The sequence below is a fragment of the Primulina huaijiensis genome, chromosome 14 (assembly GCF_012295235.1).
Source record: "Primulina huaijiensis isolate GDHJ02 chromosome 14, ASM1229523v2, whole genome shotgun sequence".
In the NCBI taxonomy this organism is placed as follows: Eukaryota; Viridiplantae; Streptophyta; class Magnoliopsida; order Lamiales; family Gesneriaceae; genus Primulina; species Primulina huaijiensis.
Window position 1 is genome coordinate 19,885,021 of NC_133319.1, and position 16,039 is coordinate 19,901,059.

A 16,039-nucleotide genomic window follows, 5' to 3' on the forward strand; every position below is an offset into this window, starting at 1 on the left:
ATAAAAAACGTATCATTGCATAGTCTAATTAAACTAACCAAACAAACCAATTAAAAATGACCATTAACGTGTATATAATTTATATATAAATTAAAAGTTACATCATTTTTTAATCATATATATGTGTTCTGCTGTGTTGTGTCGTATCGATGGAGAGTTTGACTAAACATATCTAGTGTGCAAAATATTGCTAATCAAAAAATGAGTGCGTCGACATCGACAAAGTTTAAAATCTCAATAACTAATAATTTTAAAAAATCAAAATTAAGGTTATGTACAAAATTCAAAAAAAATTACAATAAAATTTAAAATTTTAATTTTGAAAGAAGATAATGTTTTGCAAATTCTCAGTCTCCCATGAAATGACCGAAGTGTATGCATGGAACACATCTAGAAAGGGGAAAAGTTTCAAAACTATATGCTGCATAAGGCTATCATCATCTATTTGGAGTATGCTTCAGGTTTAGTCAACCCACTCATGTAAGTTCAATGATCAACAAACTATGTCAAGATTAGCAAGCGAACTAGATCAAATTGTGTTATAACATGCTTGAGTTCGGATCGTTCTCACGGAGACTAGTATTTGATTACAAAGATGTTAAACAATTCTCTTGTGTTATATGAAATTAATCAAAGGGGAGGATGTACTTATTCTCTTAAATTATAAATTGAATAGATAAAGCCAAAATCTTATTAAAAATCGCTTATTAGTATATGAAAAATCATCTCCGATGAAATGACTAAGGTACGCAACGATACTGAACTTTCACTCGAGTAAAATGTGACATTAAGTTTTATATAAAACGATACTAAATTGTTCTTTCTCATCAAAGAGTGCCGAGGGAATCCATTTTGGTTGGGGAAGTTAGAATAAAAACCAATTTATTTTGTGATATCTAGGGAGTCAAAATATTCTTCCGTACGGCTTAGCTTCTACTACATACAGAAAGCTCCTAAGAATTAACATAGACTCCTCGTCTTTGAATTCGTCTATATTCGAATCCAAATCCTTTCAAATTTTTTCTATTTCTTTCCTATCCCTAAATTCGAGAAATTTCTAAATATTCTGTTGTTAGTAGATTTTGATATTTACCTCGAAATAATGTTAATTTTATCTTATGAGACGATTTTCCAAGAATCCGACCAACATAGTTTGGTAATTTTGTTTTAATGACAAAGATTTCGAGCTCTAATTTCACTATCATTCTATTTCTAGACCTTTTTTTTGGCTAGCTATCAACATTTTTCACCCCAATTATTTGTAGAAATGTTGCGACAATTCAATTCTCTTACATTTGATCCAATTTGACTCATTTTCAAACAATTTAACTCTAAAACAAACGAAAAAAATTAGGCATGCTACCTAATTAATCCACTCATTTGTCATTTTATTTTTTGGCTGCAAATTGGTTGCATGTGCATAACCTCATGCAATATTCAATCAGTAGATTTTTCATCAACTTGAAATTTGATATAATGTACATTTGCAAGTTGACAAAATTTAATGTTTTTGCCTTGGTTGACTATTTGCTTCACATGTGGCCAAGATTAATGGCTAATAATTACAAGATTTTGGAAAGTATTGGCCAATTTTGTTGATTATTTTAGTGATTAGGAAATTTTATTCATAAAATAATTCTCATTTAATAATAATGCGTCCGACGTTTAATATATATTTATTACACGTGATTGATACATGGAAATATTATTACTTTTTTAGCTCAAAAAGATTATTATTACTTTATATATAAATATATATATATAATTAAATGGAAGTCAAAGTAGCACAATCTCATCTAGAAAAAGGTTAAAAGGGCATATTAATTTGTTCACTTTCGGCAAAATCGAAATTTTCCAATCTGTGGTCATATATGGAGGTTTTAATTAGTAGTGATTTGCATTTAATAAATCCAATAAATACTTTTAAACTGTGATCAAATTTCCGGATTTTTAGTCTGATCTTTTGAATCATTTGGTCAAAGTTTGAACGCAAATATCATTGATATCCAAATTTGTTTCCATAATATTTAATATCATATCAACATGCGACGAAAATCGAGTTAAATATATTGCACATTTATAGTACACATTTATATAAACATCGATAAAATGTAATTCACCTATTGAATGTGTAATTTTTTTATATTTCATCACATTCTATATTTGAATAATATATCATCCATACTAATATAAATGAGCACGATACACATACAACTTTTCAATTCTTGTGATGATATATATATAGTTTTGATATCTTGCACACCTACCGTGCACATCCATGTGAACACCGATGAGGTGTCACTCACCCATTGGATGTGATGAAATATAGAAAAATTGTGCATCCAATGAGTGAGTAACACTTCATCGGTGCTCACATAGATGTGCACGATAGGTGTGCAGGATATCAAATATATATAGATATATATCTATATCATCACAAGAATTGTGCAATTAATGGTAAGTAATCAATCAATCAAATCCACCGTACCAAAACAATAGTCATGCATATGTAATACCATATAGGCAGCACTGACCTTTTTGATTGCTCGATTTTGTCGATCGTAAAAAAAAGGGATGGCTCCCAATCTCATAACGTGGGGAGTTGACTATGAAAATAATTATGTCATTGTTGAAAAAATATAGAAATTTGAATCAAATCTTTTTTTTTTTAGGTATATGCCTAATCTCTATATAATATACTAAAGTCAGAGGCTATAAACTTTACAATAAAAAGAAAAGTACACCAAATTTAGGGTTCCACCAAGTTTCGAATTGAAGATGAGAACGAGAGATTTTTCAGCCTTCTTCCTCCTCTCCATTCTATTGGTATAATGTTACGCTTATATGTTTTATGCTTACCAAAATTCAGCATATTCGTAATTAATTGTTTACCTGTATGTTTTTTTCTTTTTCCCGAATAAAAGCTCGATCGGCCTGGTTTTTTCTTTAAAAAATTACAATTTGTTCATACCTAAAAGTGGATTGTGATTTTTTTTTTTGATTAATTTCTAATTTATGATCATGGTGTGATCTTGTTTGTAAAAATTTAAATCAGAAGGGTTTTTCTGGTTTATTTCTTAAAATTANAGTTTTCTGGGGTGGTCATAAAATACACATCCATATTTTTCTGCAATCAAATATTTATTGATTCCATATGATTCAATTTTTATTTAAAATATGAATAATTATTTTTTTAAAGAAAATAATTATTAATTCCTTGATGATTCATATTTCAGTTTGCTTATATTGCTAATGCAAGAAAAGATGGAGGAAACTATTGGAAGAGTAAGATGAATGGTGAGCCTATGCCTAAGGCAATCCAAGACCTCTTCAATCAGAACCCTTCCTCAGGAATGAAAACCGACCGGTTTGCTCGAAATTTCAAAGCCAAGCGAACTTTTATATTATATCACAGTCAGGATCAGCTTCATCCTGAAGAACCATAGCCTACTCATGTGAATAGTTGAAATAATACCAAGTACAAGCAAGAAGGGAGATGGATCCATGTGTTTTATTTATCGTTCTGTTATGTTCGAGTTCGAGTTCGAGTTTAAGTTGATTTGTAATGAATATATGAATTGTTTGAATGAATTTGAATTTGTGGGACTTCATTTCGTGTTTAGGTCGTATAAATTTGTATGATCATGGATTCTTGGAAGTGTTTTGTGTAATATAAGTTCGTAATATACGTCATTAAAATTGTGTAACGAGTGGATATATGTATTTTTTTGGGTAACAAATGTGACTTGTAAATAGGAAAAAGATAGTCGATGCAAGAGTTGAACTCTCGAACAATACATTTTTGTCACGTATTATTGCTTAAATCATCGGCGATACGTTTTTCCAAGTATAAGCATTATAAATTAAACCCAAGGTATGCACTATGATTTACTAAATGCTTTACAACTATAGACGGAGTTAGAAAAATCGTTGGGGGTCGGGGAAAAATGATTTTTGGGTCCATAGCTATACTTCATAAATCAAATATCTTATATTTCATAATTAAATATTTCACCAACCAAATAAATTATTATTGGTCTCACTATCACTTTATTAATATTCATTTACATTTTTATTTAAATAAATTGATATATACATTTTATTTTTATCTTTATTTTAATTAATTCTATTTATACTTTTTTCATTAATATTTTTTATTTAGTATTGAATTTATGTATTTTTTGACAATTACTTGTGTACTGTTCACAAGTAAAATTCATCTCCCGTGTGTTTCCTTTCAACACATCATAAAAAATAGGTGCTTCGTTAAGCACATTGATCTCATTACGAGATACGGAGACTCCAAAAAAAGCATGTCATATCTAATTACATGATAGTCATGATCACCTCGTGTGTACGGGGGCTTCCATCACTAGTAGAATTTTTTGTTTTTACTTCGCCACTGGTTACTTATGAAGTAGTATATAGTACCAATCAACTTCGGTAATAATACCGACGAAGTAAATTATTATTTATTGAATAAATAAATTACTCAATTTAAAATTTAATAAATCATACTAAAAATTTTTCATAAACCCTTGTTTCAAAAAAAATCATAAACCCTAGCTCAGCTGCACAATTCACCCGTCCTCGCCTCGCTGCTGTCGATTCGGTTTTCAAGTAATTTCACATTCTTCTGAAATTGCTGTTATTGATGTAGATGAATTTAGAGCTTCGTTTTCAAGATTTGGTTTCTTACCTTAGAATTGAAATGTTTTTTTTTTGTTGAATTAGATAAATGAGGGTGAAAAAGCAGAAGCGGCATCGAAGAGCTGTGAGATTCTACACGGCTTGCTATGGATTCCGAGAGCCGTTCAAAATCCTCTGTGATGGGACCTTTGTGCACCATCTTCTGGCGAATGGAATCACTCCCGCTGATACTGCATTGGCCAATATTCTTGGTGCTACTGTCAAAATCTTCACTACCAGGTTTGATGATTTTCGATTTATTCTGGACTTTTTGGGTAAATCATAGTTAATTGATTGTTAATTGGGTTTGGAAATATTTGGCGACAGATGTGTTATTGCAGAGTTGAGAAGCCTTGGTGAATCGTTTTCTGATTCTGTTAATGCTGCCCGAAGCCTGATAACTGCAAGGTTAGTCATTTTGATTTTTAGGTATTATTGGGCATGTTCGCTTCATCATTGTATTTGATGTTTGTTTCACTCTAGACTCTGAAAATGGTTTGTGGTTGGGATATAAAGTTTTTATTTTGGTGGTGGTACTATGCTGCTATATGCTTTAGTCTGCGCCGAATGTCTCTATAGGAGATAGAGTTTCGAAATTTGAGGATCAATGTAAACAAGATTGAAGGATCTGCTTTGATCATGCTGTGATTTTTCATTGCAATACTCTCGCTCATGTTGTTAGTTAGGTTGGCCTATGGATATTCAAATGTGAGTTTAACTTTCAATAAACGGATTTCTAGATGTGACCATGAGAAGAGAAAAACTGCTGCAGCGTGCATGACGGAAGTTATTGGTGAAAACAACTCCGAGCACTTTTTTGTTGCAACACAGGATGCTGAGCTGAGGAAGAAGTTCCAAGAGGTTCCTGCTTTTTTTATGTGCAAAATCAAATTTTCATGCTGTTGTATGTTGAGTAGCAAAAACCACATTTTTGTTAGACATTCAACTTTTTAAGGCTGCCATTTGCAGATACCAGGAGTGCCAATCGTATATGCTCTTCGAAATGCTCTGTTTCTCGAGCGTCCATCAGCAGTTCAGCATGAGTTTGCCAAGACTGCTGAAGAAGGGCGCTCACATATGACTGAGTTGGAATACAAGATGTTAGTAAAGAAAAACAGAGCAGACAGTGAAGAAGCGTGCAACACTTTGGATGTGAATGGCGATAATGAAAATGATCAGGATCGCAAGAAAAATGATAAACCAAGTAGGATAGTGCTGAATGATAAAGCTCAGTTCAAGCGAAAGAGAGCAAAGGTTAATATCAATTTCCTGTCATCTTTTTTCCTTTTGCCATTCCTGTGGGATCCCTCCACGTAGCTTTTACTTACTCAATTGTTTTCAGTATTTAAATATATGGTGGAGAAATCACTTCTTTCGATGTGATTGTAGCCCAATGTCCAAATAGTTTGCTCTCACATGGGAAGCCACAGATTTTCTCTTATTTCATAATTTTGCAGACATTTGGTTGCTGAAGATGTGACATTCATTGTATGAAAGTTATTATTGCTTCTGTCCACCATCTTGTTCAATCAGGATTTTTTTTAATGGTACCAAGGATATGCTTGTATTGATTGCAGGGTCCAAACCCACTGTCATGCAAGAAGAAAAAGACAAAGATGAATGAAAATTCTGCGGCAGGAAAGGTGTGGATTTTTGCAGTATTTCAAATAATTTTAATCCATCCATGCTTATCATATACCTTTATGGAAAGTGTGTTCAGGCATGATTAATGATAAATTACTATATAATTGGTGTATAGATACTGACATGAACTCAGATTAATTTAAGTTTAATTCCGGTGAACCTTGAAATCACCAGAATTTTATTTTTTTATGCGTAAAGAATAGATTTTGGAACCTGAAAAACAGGTTCCAGTGCCCTAAAACAAATAGTTAGTGGTTTTGATCGAAGTAAGAACTTTTCTGAGGCTCCATACCTGAATGATTTAAATGGATTAAATCAAATAAATATAATTAAATTTCAGAGTAAAATAGCAATTTAGCTTAAAACTACTGGTTGTAGTCTCTATCCATCTTTTGATATCCTCATGTAACTGAGCCTTTTTTTTGGGAGTGTACTGAGCGGTTATAGTTTGTGGTGTTTCCTTTGTAGTATCTGTTGCTGAGACTTCAATTTTGATTGCAGGAAAGCAAAACGGTGGATAACAGTGTAAGAAACAGGAGCAGAAAACGTAAGAGATCAAAGAAAAATCAATCTGTTAGTGAATCATCTGGTGGTATTTGATGCGGTTTGAGTTCTTAAGAAGTTCACAACTTTTACAGCTGAGCCTTGTTGGATGATGGAGTCCCATTTTTACTTGGATGTTGTCAGGTTGTTGCAGATAACATCTGATCATCACTGATAAAATAGTCTCGGGATCACTCGGAGCATTGATAACCATAGAAGGTGTGATTTGTGAATTTAACAGATTAATTTATGAATGAAAAACAACTACCAATAGAAATCACAGTGAAATGAAGAGAGGTTGGAACTACTGTTTATCAACTAGACATGTTCTAGTTGAGAAACATCGAATGTTCTGTTTTTTATTTTTTGTTAATTGATTAGTTTATGAAATTAATTTGTTCTTCGTCTGGTCTGTAAGATGCAAATGTTTGAGGTTACTTGCATTTTTTAAAAACAATTTAATATATTAAAGGTGAATGAAATACACGAACCTAGTGTTTACTGATAGTACTGTGCTTTTTTTTTGCCAATGGTGTCACATAATATTCTAAAAGAGAGGTTCATTCGAGAAGGCTCAATTGGCTATGTCGAGAGAATACGAATGTAACCCAAATGAAAAAAGGTTTTATTCAAACAAAACTCAAAAACGAACACAAGAGAACGAAATAAACAGCTATCATCAGAATTTGGTCGGTTTATAATGCAATGCACAAAAGGGGAAGAGCAACTTGAAAAAATGGTGTTGAGAAACAATAATTTTACACAATCTTTGCAGAGAGCCCTATCCGGTTCTTGCCAAATTGAAAACAGAACATAGATAGATATTGGACAAGATAAACACTTGAGACCAATTCCCTCCACAATGAAACACGGTCACTACGGAAAGACACAAGAATCACCAATTCATCTTTGAAGTTCTGGAAACTTTTTTCAATAATATAAATCCATTCAACACTCGCATCCGCTCGACCTTTGCTGACTGTTGCTTCCAACGTCAATTGTGTCGGGCAAATATCTTCACCGGCATGAACAAATTTTCAAAAGATTAATACAATCAAGAGAAAGAAGCTAACGTGTGTGAGTGTCAAACTTTAAGGATCATTATGTGCACCACATGATTCAAGTACTTTTCTGGAACAACAGACGAATGACTACATGCAAGAACATTAACTAATACACATAACTCCCTCTCGGTGAACGGTCATGTTTGAAAAAATAACAAGAATTCACAAGAAATTTAATGCACTTACATTTCTTCTTCTTCTCCAGTCTTCAGAGCATTCTTTGCAATAACCTGGAAAGCTTCTTCAATATTGGTGCCTTCCTTGGCAGAAGTCTCAAAGTAGGGAATATTCCCTTTCGAGGCACACCAAGCCCGAGCTTTTTTCTCAGATACCTGTGGGGATTAAAATAAGACAGCAAAAACCTTTTCAATCCAAAATAAACGTTTACAGCTTCAACAATAAAATAGTGATAAGCATCAGTATAGTACAACTATATTGGTTTATCAGGCTTGCTACCCCTCCAGTAAACCATGAGATCAACCACTCATCTCCAACCCTACCCATCACCCCACAAATGAAAACTCCCAGTCATCCTCAAAAGAATAAAACGAATAAGATAGATGCACATATATAAACATGAAAGAGCAAGAATTCTTGTAAAACAACACAGTTAATTTAAGGGGGGAGAGAAAGAGAGAGATGAATACCACTCTACTATTTCCTCCATCCACGTCGATCTTGTTACCGATCACAACAAATGGAAAATTTTCTGGGTCTGACGGACTTGCCTGCAGACATTTTCCAGTTTTGTTAGTATTTTCCATCTCTTCAGTTAAGTGAACGAGAACAGAAATATCATCAGGATGAAGAATCTCTCTTTATCAAATGCATCATAGCTACTATTAACCAAATGAATTGCATACAAAATCGATTTAAAAAAATAATAAAAGCACTTGAAAAATACAAACTACTATTTTGCTAAAACAGCAAATACCCCAGCCGGAAGATGACAATGCTGAGAATTAAACTTATTACTTCGTATTTCACATCTGCAAGGGTTGGGCCCATGGAGGACTTGAGCTCTTACAATTCATGGAAAAGGGGGACTTGGCAGATTTATTTAAATTATATATACATTAGAAGGAAATATAATATACTGGATAAATCATATCAAAAGTCTGAAGTGAGAGAAATAAATAGGTAAATTGAAAGGCACCGCGAGACGGTTGTGCTTAATTCAGTTTGATAGAAGAAGATAACTAAAAAAAGAAACCTGAAATAGATACCTGAATTAGGAATTCTTCTCTCCAGTTGTTAAGATTATCAAATGATTTCATCACATTGACATCGTAGACAAGCACACAGCAATCAGCACCGCGATAAAAAGCAACCCCAAGACTTTGAAACCTCTCTTGGCCAGCTGTATCCCATATCTACTAGAACAAAAATCAATCTTAAGGCATAAAAACTCAACATAACATCCAAGGTCGTGAGACTAGCTACTAAAAATAACAAGGGTCGATGAAAAGACAAAACATCACATAAATTTCATTTTTCCATTGCATTTTCAAAGGCACCTAATGAGTATCACTGTTGCATGCAGATAAGATTACAGTTATATATCAGAAAATTTAACGTTTAAAAACAGTAATATGTCAGCATTCTACTTTCTGATAATACAATGAACCAGACATAACACTTGATATCCTATATCAAGTATCAAGGAAGAAGTGTGTCCTTGGATATGACTCATCTGACCCAGGAAAAGTTTGAGATTAGGAGGGTGTGTTTTTATGTAAACATGAGTTATTTTGGTCAATGAACCCCGCATTTTTTCTCATAAACCGTGAAAAAACAAATATATCCCAGACATACCTGCAAAGTGAAGAGTCTATCCTCAAATTGCACTTCCTTAGTCAGGAAATCAGCCCCAATTGTCGCCTTGTATTGGTTGCTGAATTTCTTGTTTACATATCTTTAATCAACAGATGAAGGAAACATTATACAAATAACTAAACAAGAATCTTTTCTCACAGTAGTAAATTATGTACAGAAAAATTTTTCAGATATGCCTGAGTATTGTCTTAATAAACATGAACAACTATCAAGGATACTGATTCATCAATGAGGTCTTTCCCACCCTGAAAATCGCAGAAAGAAAACAATTACCATAAGTATCAACGCACATACAAATAGGGTGATATAAATTTTACAACCTACACTCAAATCAATCTAAAGTGATGGCATAGAAATCATTTGGACATTATATTTCAGTGACATAACAACAAAGATTAAAACTTAAAATTTTGTCATTTCTTTGGTTCCACCCTCCATTTGGATGTTCAAAATGATTTGTGGTGCAACTCTTGATAACCAAAAATTTTTCCTCAAATTTTCTTTATTAAAATCTCAGGCCAAAACATGGAATTGAAGAAGAAATACAGTAACATGAAATATATTAATTAATCTACCTATGTCATCTACCCAACTACATTAGAAAAAATGAAATAAAATAAAATTGACCCTTATTCGAACGATAGAGTAAGAGAACGGAAGATACGAAGCCCCAAAACCCGCCGGCACCACAATCAAATGAAAAACATCGAAAATGAACCCCTAACAACAACAAATCAACAATTTCTCAAAGAATCGAGCCAAATTAAGCGCAATAGCAAAAAAACGCCTTACCCGCTGTCGCCGAGGATGATGACCTTGAGGAGCGCTCTTCTGCGAGACGGCATCGTTTGGACCCGATCTGGATCGCAAAAGCGAACGGGCTTTGTTCTCTGAGGTGTGATTGTCTAGAGAGAGATTCAATTTAGGGATTTGGTTGGACGATTGTTTTTTTGTCCCCTAAATTCTCCTCTCTCTGGAAAACACCACAGTCGACAACCAACTTTTCCTATTAACCACAACTATATATACACATTACGCAAGGAATATGCTGCGAATTTTAGTTAGATGAGTCAATTCTATCAATATTTACAATAAAAAAAATAATATTTTTTCATGAAATACTCAAATAAGATATCTGTCTCATAAAATACGACTCGTGAGACCGTCTTACAAAAGTTTTTGCCATACACAAGTCCCGAATTCCAAACTCTAATTTTTACAATTAAGGAACTTTATCTAGATCAATGCAATTATGTTTTTAGTTCACATACAATTTGGCACCAGTTGGTGTGAAAAGATGAGGCACTAGGTGATGAATAAATGTTTGGATCAAGTTCTACAAACGATTAGAGTTATAAATCATTACATTACATATTGATATATCATTCATATACATCTTAAATAATCTCATCTCACGAACTGAACGATGAATTAAACATTGTTTGGTGCGAAAGATGAGATATTAACTCATTACATATATTTGTTTCATCTAACTTTTCACTCAAGTTCTACAAAAAAAATTAAATTTGTTATAAATCATTATGTTATTTATAAACATTAATTTATCATTTAGATATCATACTTCATTTGTCATCATATTTCAGGAGTCGAACGTTAAGTTAATGTACTCTTTAGTTTTTATTAGGGGTGGGTACCGTACCGTATACCGTACCGTAAATATCGTTATGAAATTTTTTCATACCGATACCGATACCGGAAATTCGGTATACCGAATTTTCGATATGAAAAAGTCCATACCAGATACCGTACCGACACCGAAAATTTTGTCGATATACCGAAAAAATGTCAGTATACCGAAAATATACCCACATTTTTTCGGTATATCGAACTTAAATTTTAAAAAATAATAATAAAAAAATTATTTTCGGTATTTCGGTAATACCGAAAAAAAATAATTACGTACCGATACCGATACCGAAAATTTCGGTACGGTCGAAATTTTTGGTATATCGATTTTTCGGTATTTTTTCGGTACGGTATTTCAATATTTCGGTATATTTTCCCACCTCTAGTTTTTATACATCAAACCTTGAAACTTTTGTAATATATATGATATATGATATTTGTACAACTTCTAATCCTAAATTAGTCATAATCAAGGTATGTATCTCTAGTAGTGGTTCTAATGTTGATAACTTTGATCTCTCATAATGGTTCTAACTTTAATAACAGAAAGCCTTTGGAGTAAATTAATACGGAGAATATACTTTAAAAGTAGCTAGATCTTTTGTGAGAGGTTTAACCGATCCATATTTGTAATAAAAAATAATATTTTTTCATAATTCGAATCGAGCCGGAGACCAGTCTTACAAAATTTAACTATGAAATCATTTCTATTAAAATATGTTGCATCAAAATGGGAAATAACTACATTTGAACAACAATAATGTCCATTAAAAAAATATTTAATTTAATTTAAAATCTAAAAATAGAAATTTAGTTCAATTTCCTATTTTATAGGAGATTTAGGGGGAGCGAAATGAAGAGGCACAGATGGTTTTGTGTTTTTTGGAAACTATAATGATGCACCATCTCTTTTGCATCCTTGCTTTGAGAATCCTCCCTGCCCCTTCTCCTAAAGGTAGATTCTCTCCCTTCACCTTTTCTTCTCAAGATTTTCTGAATAGCTGTAGATATTATTTTCTTGAACATAATTATATTATGTGAATGTTGGTTTCTTCATTTGCATTTCTTGGATCACAATTTGTCAAAGAAATTAAATGATATATTGTGTTTTAATTCAAATGAAGAAGATTTGGGATAGGCCAAAAATTGGTGGACTTCAAATTTTCAAAGAAATAAACCTGACTAAATGTAGGTGCATGTTTGATCTTGATGGTTAATTTTTCAAATGAGGGATCTTTCATTGATAATTTCTTTAAAGTGGTTTCTTGAATCTTGATCAGGGTCGTTACTTGGAGAGCGGCGGGGAATGCTTATATTTTGACGGATTACATAGTGGTATAAGAATCTGTGACAATGTCGTCGGAGAAATCTCCTCCGTCGGATTCTAAATCTTCAGACTCTCCAACACCGCCTTCATCCTCTTCCTCATCGGCATCGTCGTCACCGGACGATGACTCTTCGTCATCACCTCCACCACCTTCGGACAATTCAGATTCCAAGTCTCCTCCTCCGCCGAATAGCTCGCCGCCGCCGCCACCCGAAAAAGGCTCTCCGTCTTCCGGAGACAACGGTTCCCCGCCTTCCAACGACAACAATAACAACGAAGACTCTCCGCCGTCTAACGATAAAAACAAATCTCCACCCCCACCGAAATCAAATTCAGGTGGGAATGGGAATTCACCATCCCCACCCCCACCACCTCCACCTCCACCGCCACCGCCACCGCCCCCGCCTCGCTCGGGAACTCTTTCTCCTTCGAGAAACAACTCGCCACCATCGATCGACTCCCAGTCAAATGATTCAGCCTCTAATCAGAAGGCAATCATAGCAGGAGCAGCGGCGGGCGCAGGATTACTGCTCCTTATGATGGTTGTTTTCTTGATATCTTGTGCTAGAAGGAAGAAACGAAAGCCGCATGACAATATGAACTACTACAGAGATAATTCTCATGGAAACAGGAGTATGTCAGCACAATTTCTACTCATTTTTCACGTAATTATCTCACCGAGATCCGTTGAATCAATGTTTTGATCGCAGGTAGTGACTACTACAACAGTGGCGGAAACTGGCATGCAAACGCCGGTCGCCCCTCCACAGACCACGTAATGAAGATCCCACCACCCTACACCAGCCCTGGCATAAGCTCGGAACACAGCTGGCCTTTGGCCCCACCGCCCCCTCCACCAATGATGAGCAGCAGCGAGCTAAGCTCGGCTGGCTTTTCCGGACCACACCAGGCTGCATTGCCGCCTCCGCACCCAGCCGTGGCCCTCGGCTTCAACCAGAGCAACTTCACTTACAACGACTTGGCAGTAGCTACAGGCGGCTTCACGCAGTCGAACCTGCTGGGACAAGGCGGATTCGGATTCGTGCACAAGGGTGTGCTGCCCAACGGGAAGGAGATTGCGGTGAAGAGCCTGAAAGCCAACAGCGGGCAGGGCGAACGCGAATTCCAGGCGGAAGTGGATATAATCAGCCGAGTGCATCATCGGCACTTGGTGTCTTTGGTTGGATATTGCATTTCAGGTTCTCAGAGGATGTTGGTTTATGAATTTGTCTCTAATGGAACCCTTGAACATCACCTCCATGGTATGCTTCCCCATCATGTTCTATAGCTATAACACTTATTTTGCATCAAATTTCACGGGAAAAATTCCGAAAATCATTCCCAATTAGACTGGATTTTTGTCAATCTGTACACTATTATCATGTGTTGCAAGAGGAAAAAAAAAACGAATCCGAATGTTTTTTTTTTTGAAAAACAATTTACAAATTTAAGGTTTTGATGCCAAAGATGTACATATATATATCCTTTGTGTAGGAAATGGACAGCCAACAATGAATTGGAGTACGAGACTTAAGATTGCTTTGGGCTCGGCAAAAGGCTTTGCTTACCTTCATGAAGACTGTAACTTTCTCCAATTTTCTTCTTTATTTAATTGTTTTCTTAATTATTAAAATTTTTCCACTTTTATTTAATAATAACATTAATAATCTAATATATTTATACAGGTCATCCTCGCATTATCCATCGAGACATTAAAGCAGCAAACATTTTGCTAGACATCAACTTTGAGGCCAAGGTACCAGTGATCCTAGGCGCTCGTTGCGTGCTTATAATTAAAATAATTTGCATATGTAATATTTTTCGAGGTTAAGTAATATTTGTATGAAATTATTTAGGTGGCTGACTTCGGATTGGCGAAGCTTTCTTCAGACAACTATACTCATGTTTCGACTAGGATCATGGGAACATTCGGGTACGAATATCTCATCCCATAGTGTCGAAACAACTCAACGAAAACTCGATTTTTATTTTACTTTTCATGTATTCGGGTGTGACTCGAACTCTATAGATTCGAGAAAACGAGTTAATCAGTTTGAAAAACACAGGTATCTGGCACCTGAATACGCCTCAAGTGGAAAGCTCACAGAGAAATCAGATGTGTACTCGTTCGGGATCATGCTTCTGGAGCTAATAACTGGACGTCGCCCTATCGATATCACAAGTGATGACGACGGCTTAGTTGATTGGGTACGAATTCGAGTTTGTTAATAGTACTCGGATTCAGTATGCTGATGCATGGAATGTCGTATGGTATATATGCAGGCTAGGCCGATTCTTTCGAAGGTGTCGGAAGGAGGAGGGTATGAGGAGCTGGTGGATCCAAAGCTGGAAAACAACTATGATCCGCAGGAGATGCTTTGCATGGTTGCTTGTGCTGCAGCTTGCATTAGGCATTCTGCCAGGAGACGCCCCAAAATGAGCCAGGTTTAGCTCTTCAACTTTATTATGCCGCAAATTTTATGATATTGTAACTTGTAAGCAAATTAATTTATTTAGGCAAATGCATTAAAATGTAGTTTTGTAGTTTTAACGAAGCAAGACCATAAACATTCGAAATCCATGAATTTTAAATCCGTCCATTTAAACGCAACCTTATGTTCTAAAACACATCTTAATTTAGTGGTTAAATCGTTGGTATCATGCATGCATTTGTGCAGATTGTGCGTGCATTGGAAGGAGATGTTTCGTTAGATGACCTAAACGAGGGAGTCAAGCCAGGCCACAATGCGCTGTTCAGTTCAAGCGGCACCTCGGAATCGGACTCGGGCTCATACCCAGATTTGAAGAGGTTCAGGAAAGGCGGGGCGGGGACGTCAAGCCAGGAATTCTCCAGCAGCGAGCACGGCTACACCGGAGAGCTCATGCAGTCGCAAGAAATCAGGTCCAACCCAGGTAGCCACTCTCGCAGCCCCTGATATATTCTACATTAAGCATCCACAACTAATTAAAGATCAGTTGCTAATTAATACGGGAAGAACTTGAAATATTTGTACTTCTTAATTAATGTTTTTATGCAATTTTCATTGTGTAAGATTATTGGTTTTCTCAATTTATTTGTTAAAATGACATTATTAATATAGATGTGAATATATATATATACACGTGCGCGCATGCACACACATATATATATAACAAATCTTCATATTTATTTAAACACATCAATACTTCAAGAAAGCATATGTCATTAAATATATATTAGATACATTAAGTTATATTTAAAGTTTAAAATAATAGCTAAATAGTTCTCATCCAGTACATATGTTAACTA

General features: G+C 34.8%; 3 protein-coding genes across 4 annotated transcripts; 2 read left to right on the top strand and 1 right to left on the bottom strand.

The window, feature by feature from the left end:
• Positions 1-4,517: 4,517 nt before the first annotated feature.
• Positions 4,518-7,790, top strand: LOC140956967 (uncharacterized). 2 transcript variants are annotated; one of them, XM_073413973.1, is made up of 7 exons: positions 4,518-4,620; positions 4,735-4,929; positions 5,017-5,097; positions 5,430-5,550; positions 5,659-5,943; positions 6,267-6,332; positions 6,835-7,790. In XM_073413973.1, exons 2-7 carry the CDS (start codon positions 4,739-4,741, stop codon positions 6,931-6,933), a joined length of 843 nt encoding a protein of 280 aa, XP_073270074.1. In that variant the 5' UTR covers positions 4,518-4,620; positions 4,735-4,738; the 3' UTR covers positions 6,934-7,790. The 2 variants fall into 2 exon arrangements, with proteins under 2 accessions (XP_073270074.1, XP_073270075.1); XM_073413974.1 differs by having other exon boundaries at positions 4,564-4,612.
• On the bottom strand, positions 7,589-10,791 carry LOC140956968 (ras-related protein Rab7). Its single transcript, XM_073413975.1, has 7 exons — positions 10,569-10,791; positions 9,995-10,021; positions 9,756-9,855; positions 9,167-9,313; positions 8,588-8,668; positions 8,127-8,272; positions 7,589-7,891 (listed from the first exon to the last, which is right to left on the bottom strand). Exons 1-7 carry the CDS (start codon positions 10,619-10,621, stop codon positions 7,825-7,827), a joined length of 621 nt encoding a protein of 206 aa, XP_073270076.1. The 5' UTR covers positions 10,622-10,791; the 3' UTR covers positions 7,589-7,824.
• Positions 10,792-12,301: 1,510 nt separating this feature from the next.
• On the top strand, positions 12,302-15,848 carry LOC140956741 (proline-rich receptor-like protein kinase PERK15). The gene is made up of 9 exons (XM_073413608.1): positions 12,302-12,378; positions 12,704-13,383; positions 13,461-14,012; positions 14,245-14,331; positions 14,436-14,506; positions 14,607-14,683; positions 14,817-14,958; positions 15,034-15,195; positions 15,429-15,848. The coding sequence occupies exons 2-9, from the start codon at positions 12,777-12,779 to the stop codon at positions 15,684-15,686; spliced, it is 1,956 nt and encodes a 651-aa protein (XP_073269709.1). The 5' UTR covers positions 12,302-12,378; positions 12,704-12,776; the 3' UTR covers positions 15,687-15,848.
• Positions 15,849-16,039: the final 191 nt, after the last annotated feature.

Bases quoted from the DNA above. Each gene is read 5' to 3' on its own strand.
- LOC140956967 (XM_073413973.1), top strand. From the start codon at position 4,739: ATGAGGGTGAAAAAGCAGAAGCGGCATCGAAGAGCTGTGAGATTCTAC. The intron at 5,098-5,429 runs GTTAGTCATTTT...ACGGATTTCTAG, and splicing joins CGAAGCCTGATAACTGCAAG to ATGTGACCATGAGAAGAGAA. The intron at 5,551-5,658 runs GTTCCTGCTTTT...TGCCATTTGCAG, and splicing joins TGAGGAAGAAGTTCCAAGAG to ATACCAGGAGTGCCAATCGT.
- LOC140956968 (XM_073413975.1), bottom strand. From the start codon at position 10,621: ATGCCGTCTCGCAGAAGAGCGCTCCTCAAGGTCATCATCCTCGGCGAC. The intron at 9,314-9,755 runs GTATGTCTGGGA...TTGTTCTAGTAG, and splicing joins ATAGACTCTTCACTTTGCAG to ATATGGGATACAGCTGGCCA. The intron at 8,669-9,166 runs GTATCTATTTCA...AAATGTCTGCAG, and splicing joins GAGAAGAATTCCTAATTCAG to GCAAGTCCGTCAGACCCAGA.
- LOC140956741 (XM_073413608.1), top strand. From the start codon at position 12,777: ATGTCGTCGGAGAAATCTCCTCCGTCGGATTCTAAATCTTCAGACTCT. The intron at 14,013-14,244 runs GTATGCTTCCCC...TCCTTTGTGTAG, and splicing joins CCTTGAACATCACCTCCATG to GAAATGGACAGCCAACAATG. The intron at 15,196-15,428 runs GTTTAGCTCTTC...GCATTTGTGCAG, and splicing joins GACGCCCCAAAATGAGCCAG to ATTGTGCGTGCATTGGAAGG.